At 39.0% G+C, this 7,673-nt stretch overlaps 1 protein-coding gene across 1 annotated transcript; it reads right to left on the bottom strand.

The window, feature by feature from the left end:
• Nucleotides 1-612: 612 nt before the first annotated feature.
• Nucleotides 613-3,047, bottom strand: LOC115738763. Its single transcript, XM_030671487.2, has 2 exons — nucleotides 2,708-3,047; nucleotides 613-1,435 (listed from the first exon to the last, which is right to left on the bottom strand). The coding sequence occupies exons 1-2, from the start codon at nucleotides 2,845-2,847 to the stop codon at nucleotides 1,228-1,230; spliced, it is 348 nt and encodes a 115-aa protein (XP_030527347.1). The 5' UTR covers nucleotides 2,848-3,047; the 3' UTR covers nucleotides 613-1,227.
• Between the last annotated feature and the right edge of the window lie 4,626 nt (nucleotides 3,048-7,673).

Raw genomic sequence — 7,673 nt, 5'->3', positions numbered from 1 at the left:
AACCCTAAATTTTAGGTCACGTTTCAATTCTATCCTAAGTTTATTTTGAATCACATGCTAGATCACAAGCGTCAAATCTACAAAACAAAATTCTCCAAAAGGTTCTCTTATGAGAGGGGACTGACGAGTTGGGTCCAAAAGACGGGACAAGCAACTCGCGCAAATCCAATACTCGATCGGAGGAATGTTTCCTAGAATAGTCTGACTAGTTCATTGTCATCAATTAAAAGAGACTCAACCGATGGCCAACCAGATTTAGCAAATCAGGCAAGAGGTAACTTCACGGATGTTGCATAAGCTCAGTAGTCTCATAGCTGGGCCACTTGCAGCATAGTCCACTTCCTCAAACCGAAATAACATTCAACTACAGGGTGGGACTCACAGTACAGAAACCATAGAACGTGGGGGCAATCCGACCCTCGGTTTAATGTAGGAAAGCAATAGTAGCAACGAACAGGCTACGTTACCACAAGTGCATTCAGAAGTCTCCGCAGAACATGTCTGTCATAACCATTGTCCATAAGAGAATTACCATTCAGTAACCACGACTAGCAATGATGTGTGGGAGCTGCAATGCAGCAGCAGAGTAAGTAATAGATAAGACAGTCATTAAAAGAGAAACAACAGTACTGTATGCTGTTGTGTAACTTGTGTTCATCCTTGTACAAAACTCTATGGTACTTTCAACCGCAACTCTTGCATGAAACCAAGAACATCTAACCAATCAAGAAACATCAGTTTCACTAGGGAATGGAATATTCACCCAAATTTCACTTTTGTATGCTTCTAAAGGTAGATAAAGCAAACACTGATCATCTTACCCAAAAAAAGGCAAGCACTGATAATGGAAAAATCAATATCTCATTGACAGCTTTGCTTGGTGGCTCCTCAAAGTTTGAATGCCGACACAGGTACCATCGTGTGTCAATCCTAAAGCAAACCCATACAAGTATAATTTGATGCAGCTGCTTGTATAATGCCAACAAGGAGCGCAAGCAGAACTATTTCTACTACCAATTCACCTAACTCAACCCAAAACCAGCATTTCTCCGTCAAACGACAGGAGCACTTCACTTACAATCCGTTTGCGCCAAGGTATAAGTCTTGTATGATCCTTGCCAACATATTCAACTAGCCAAGAAGATAATGGACGAAGGCACAGCCAAGATTTTCATCTTTATACAACTAAGTGAGAACGCATTTTTTTTTTTTTTTTCCGTTACCTGTCTACATGGACAAAGGAAGAAGCATCCTTCGCTTCTTTTTCCTAGCTGACCTTATTTTCTTTGCAATTTTCATGCATAAGAGCAGTAGCACTGTGAGGCATACCAAGATAAAAGCAAATCGGATACGTCTAAAGTATAAAGAAACTGCTGAAAAAACTAAAAAAGCTAAAATGAGGAGCTCCCATATGACAAAGACCACAACATCCACCCTGCATCCATAGACGAAAATTAGAGCGGGCATTAGTGAAGTCTTCCAAACAGTTACTGTTAAACTTAGCAAGAAAGGAAAAAAAAATGAGAAATGCACAAAAATTAACTGAACTATGTATGAATGCTTGCAAAAGAAAAGCTACAAATTATGGCATAGACCACAGAAATACCAACACGCCAGGTGCAATCAATCAGTCTTTTCAAGGGTTAATAGAAACACCTAGGTTCCTTTATGAGACAAAGCACTTGAATCATCTTAAGGTTGCATTCTCCAAACAGCTCAATCCAAACAATTTCTACAAGCATAGCAAGGCAAAACTCAGTCAAATATCAATTCCAGCCGCATTATGGTGTCCATGAGAGGATATGTATAATGATAGAGACCAGAAAACCCTCCTCTCCCGGTCCTAAATATTAAATGTCAGCAATGTTAGCATACGTTTCGGTCTGTCCAATTTGTTCTATCTCTCTAGTATTGTAGAGTACGAAAAACTTGCATGACATTATAATGTTTGAGAGAGTTTTAATTGATGGACTCAGAGTAGGGCTTACAAGAGCACCATCCCTTTTCCATAATTTTTCAAGTGGGTATAATGTGAGCATCTACCGTCTATGACATGGGGCATCTTACCATATGTTCTGTTTTACTCCTTATAGAATACCTCACAGCATCACCTCATTGTGTGGCCGCGACAAATACAGTCCCTTGCCGTAATTAACAACGCGCATTATTCAGCAACAAAGGATTCTGGGTAGTTGACCAAGAACCACTAATAGAGTGACATTGGTTGCAATAACCCTTCTTTCCATGAGTTGTCTTAGTGTTCTTCGCCTGCTATCACAATCCAAGCCCCCTAGTGCGCTAGTACCATCCGCTCCCCACTGCTCATCCTTCTCGCTGGTACTTTCCCTAAACGATACCAACCCTTCCCTAAAACCAATCCCTGCAACTCCTCTGCACGAATTGGGCAGATACTATGAATCAAATATGTCACCCAACACGCACTCTTATCCGTATACAAGCATGATTTATTTCGGAGTTCGCCAGGGACATAAGATCTACCCACTTTTTGCCAAGAACAAGGATCAATCGGAGGATCCAAGAAACCTAACCGATCCAGTATAACTCCAAACGGAACATAGGAACTTCTCTAAACATCACCACCACCACAAACATAAACTCCGCAATTCAAAGCTACGAATTCGAATTGCAGCATGAAAAGAAAGCATGGGATCCACAAATTGAGGCGAGAGCGAGACAAGTGCAATACCTGGAAGAGGAGGAGGGGGTGGAAGTGGAGGAGAAGAAGGAGACGGTTGCCCAATTGTGCTTCGATCGAATCTGATACTCCCTCAACTGCTCCGCCAAATTCGATCGCGTAATCATGGCTGCCCTCTTGCTCTGATTCATGCGATGGACGGGGATCGTCGCGTCTCTAATCTTCTCCAGCTCGGGGACTCGGCGATGGCGGAGATGTCGCGGTTTGCATAGTGAAGCGAAGGAGGCTTGCGACGAAGCGGAGGAATGAAGTCGGAGAGAGCATCGCCGATCGCGACAGGTTGGCGTGGGTTCTTTCGCGGGGACAGGGGAGTCTGCCTTATTCTATTTCGCTCTCTTCTTTCCTTTCGGGGCCAAAAATCCAAAATTGATTAATTCGTGCCACGTTTAACTCCAAACTATTAGCGAATCTCGTAAATTGTATTAAGTTAATTTATCTTTAAAAATTACTTGCTTTGTTCGATTTTTATTTTTATCTTGAAATTATGTTGCTCTCATTTAAATGAAATGAAAATTCCTTTTTGACCAAAAAAAAACTTCAAACTAATTTTGTATCACGGAATCCCAAAACCGATAAGTCTATGCCACATTTATCACCAAATTAATTTTGTTTCATAAGTTTGGTGGGGGTAAATGTGGCATGGACGTATCAATATGGCGTTTTTCACGATACAAATATCAGTTTAAGGAAAATGTGGTACGTGTGTACCAATTTTGTGGAAATGTGACACAGATTAACTAATTTGAGAGTTTTTAAGGCAAAAAAAATCAATTTTAGGTAAATATGGCACGAGCTTTTGGTAGTACTGACCCTTTCTATTATTCTATCCTATTTTCTTAAGAAAATTTCAAATAAAAATCTGAATTGGAGCCAATTTAACAAAATACTAGAAGATAAAGATTAGTGATGTGCAAAAATGCCAACCGGGCCGGGAACCACTTGGACTAAACCGCATGGCTGGTTTTGGGTGATTCCCAAAGATACTGGTCCAGTTCCAGATTCCAGACATGGAACCACTTATTCGGATCACTTGGATTGGACCAATTAATATATTTTGATTTTTAACTGTCAACACCCTACTTACTAAGTGAGTACCACTCTTAACACTCCGCAAGGCTTATGCTCTCTCGACGCCAATTCATATATATATATATCGTATTCGCAGCTTGCTATCAACGCTTATAGCTCTCTCTCGGCACTTGCAAACTTTTAGGAAATAATGAATTTGAAGCTGCTTGTATAACGCTAATGAACCAATGGTGCTTGATCTTGGAAATATCGATCAGAATAGCATGAAATGGAATTAGATTTTGAGGCGTGATAATACTTTCGTTAATGATTTATTTGTTCCATAATGTTGCTAATGGTTTCCGGCAAATATCTTCCAGAACACAACAAAGTCTCGGTGATTATAATAGATAGCAATTCTAATAATTCTCCAGGATATCTCAAGGGAAATAATTGAAAACAATAGTTGTATATCTTTTTGAGAAAACGAAAATAAATGTTAACGTTCTAAAAATGAGCAGAGTCACTCAATATATAATAGTTGAAAGAATATAACTTTTCATATCCTAAAAACTGTCATTCGGGCACAACTATTCGTGTTCAAAGAATAGTTAATTTTGAACACATCTCTTCGTGTCCGAAGAGCAATAAATTCAGACACGTCTCTTCGTTGTCCGAAAAACAGTTTATTTGGACACAACTCTTCATTGATCGAAAACTGTCTGGTTTGAAAATTGCAATTCTTGGACCTAAATAATTAATTTAGAATTCACAAATAAATTTAACAAAAATAACTGCAACTTCTACGTGAACAGTCGCATTGTTTCGTTAGAAATCAACAGATTATTTTTTATTATAATTTCGACGGAATCAATAGTTAATTTTTTATTACAATTTTGAAAATAAAAAAATAATTGCTGAATAGTGTCAATTCCAAATCGTGACAGTGCAAGTGTGTTACGTACGCCAAAATCTCCCAATTACGTATGGGTATAGTTGGTCTAGCCAAACCACTTGCCCATTCTTAATTTTGAAAGACCATAGTAGCCTTCTAACTAATAAAGAAACTTGCACTCTTCTTTTCATCTTTTGTGGGATTGGAAAAGGGCACACTTTGATTGTTTTACAAACAAGCTTCCACAATCACCTATTTTATTTGTAAAACAAAATTACAAAAATATAATTTCTCAAAAGATGCAGCCAAAATCTCCATGAGATTACTATACATACATAAAGGTCTCTTTCGAGTTAAACCTCCATTTAGTACAAGTATCTAAAAATTCTATAAAAGGGACAAATAGCTACCGGCTTTAAATTTGTTACTCTATATAACATAATCGGACATACCGCACATATACGAATCTCTTGTTTCAATGAGAAGTTCATATTTACTCAGCTCTATTATGGCATTGTGCTTGTATCTATTTCATGAGCTCTCTAAAAAACAATCCTCACTTTCGTAAGAAGCAGCGCCACTTCTAAGCTCATTTAGGTGAAGTATCTACTATATGTTTATGTTACTAATAAGCACGTTACATTTCTGTATTATACTTTATTAAGAAAATAATTCAACTTCTAAAACATAACAGACAATACTGACTTCTCATATTCGGACTAATATCAGCATCAAACAATCACTTTCACTAACTTGTTTATACCAATTAAACTTTATAACTAATGATATGCTATTATTAGGTCGGGTTATCATTATTGACGATTTTAAGCAAAAGGCTTTAGCTCCATTTCTTTTGAGATCATTTTTACCATCTCTCTTGGTAGAGCCTTCGTAAAAGGATCAGCCGGATTTTTGCTTGATCTCACGTAGACAATTGTTATGGTAACATTTTGAATCAATTATTTCACGTATTCATGTCTTATGTGACGTCCTGGAATTTCGATGTATATAGGAAAAATTATAAATTCCAGCGTGGAAAGTGAAATTTGATTTTGATGTTTTAGAAGTCAACGATTGGTTATTCCGAGATGTTGTCGAAAAAAATCAAGTTTGAATCGTCAAACTTTGACTCGTTTTACCGAGACCCTTCGCGCTTGAACGTAGCCCCGACTGAATTTTAGTTGCGAAAATATCATTTTTGCCCTCAATTTTTAGAACCAGTAGTTTAATTTATCCCGATTAGTGAAATAACCCTTTCGTCCTCGGTTTTTAAGCTGGTAAAACAAGATATTTGAATTTTGATTAAAAGTGGGCTCCACCTCCTTTACCCTTTCACTTCAACCGCCCCTCTCCCTCACGTTACCTCCCTACTTGCTCCCCACGTTCTCTCCCTCTTCCCTTTCTTTTTTCTTTTTCTTCTCTCTTTCTTTCTCTCTGCACGCGGTCAAACCCCCTCCCCAAGTTTCTTTTTTTTTGTTGGCCCACGTGACACCTCTCTCTCTTATACTCTCTCTCTTGTGACGGACCGACGCTCCTTACAGGAATGCCTGTTGGCCGTGTCATAACGACCGGAATCACACGGCTTAACGGTCGCCGTTGCCGAAGGAATGGGACGATGCCTGGTCATGCCAGTAGAGCACCAACCGACTAGTGTGCCGGACCTAATGGTCTCTAATAACTGGAACACGTGTGGTGCATTGCGTATGCGAGTTGTGATGAGTGTTCTAGTTATTTGCCTTGGCTGTATGCAAATCATTACGTGTACACATATAAATTGTTCGTCGTGTGGATCAAGGCGGGGTAAGTTTGTATGTGATTGAGGATTCACTGTGATATTGTACTTGGCCATGTAGTAGATATAGCGTGGCGTGGGTTGCACGCTATTGATCTGCCATCGATATTATCCCGCATGCTTAGGATGCCTTGAGCGAGTCAATGTCCTACTCGGACTTAGGCGTTGACTCATGGAGATTTTATATCTCATCTGTTGTTGTTAACCATTTTTCGGGCCTTAGCTGTGGAAAGTTGGAAGTGAGCGAGGCTTCTTTTTGAGTAGTTTGGAGTAGTGTTAACCCCCCAACCCCGAACCGATATTTTTGAGGATCAGAGAAAGTGGCCCTAAGGTAGGGCTTGTATGTATTTTACCAGGGTTAACAAGATAATTAAATAAAAGTGATTTTTTTGGTTAGTGTTGATTGATTTGACTTCCTACTATTCTATCCCTGCTTTTAATTTATTGTTTGGGGAAATTACACGTTTCGCATGCGTTAATAATAAGATAAAATAATGGGTCGATGACGTGCCTAAGACGTCGTTCTTTTTGACCTGAGGTTATTTGGTAGGGTTGTTGCGGGCCCGGGGTTCAGGGCGTGACATCTTAGGTTAATATATCTAAACGTTCTATCATAAGTGCTACTATAAACTCTTGTCAAAGTAGCCTGACTATCACAATAAACAGATATAAGAGGCATATTAGCCTAAGGCATGAGTACGTAAGAATTCAACACTTGAGGATGAGCATTTACTTGGAAAGCCTATGTCGTACCTGATAGATGCTGTGAAGGAGTTTGGTAATTCTACTGCAGTGGATAGACAACTCAAATGCCAGTGAAAAAACAGAAAGAGCGTGCCCTTCAAAATTGAATTCTTATAAGATTCATTGCTCAATTTTTGCATGCTCTGCTCCCAAACTACAGAGATAATTTCGAGGGAAGTCTTCGTCATAGTCTTCTATAGAGATTCCAGGAAACCTTACCCATATGCTTACTCGCTTCATGGTAGCACTTTTTGGGTCGAAGTTGGGTTTTCATTGACGAACGGTATGGTAATAGTCCATGATCATTCATGTTCCTTCCTTCATAACATAGGGAAATTATAGATATTCAAAATCCTTAACTCATTTTTTTCTCAGGTAACTCCATAATAGCTGAATGCTATGGGTTTCCAAATGAAGCTGATGCTAGACCTTTCTCGTGGTTAGATCTCACGTTACAGATGGCTAGAGAATTCAACAGATGGTTTGCACTTTGAACCATTAGAAGACAAGAAATTATC

Source organism: Rhodamnia argentea, chromosome 2 (assembly GCF_020921035.1).
Source record: "Rhodamnia argentea isolate NSW1041297 chromosome 2, ASM2092103v1, whole genome shotgun sequence".
Classification (NCBI taxonomy): Eukaryota; Viridiplantae; Streptophyta; class Magnoliopsida; order Myrtales; family Myrtaceae; genus Rhodamnia; species Rhodamnia argentea.
The sequence above is the reverse complement of the archived record's forward strand: the minus strand, read 5'-3'. Positions and strand labels throughout refer to the sequence as shown.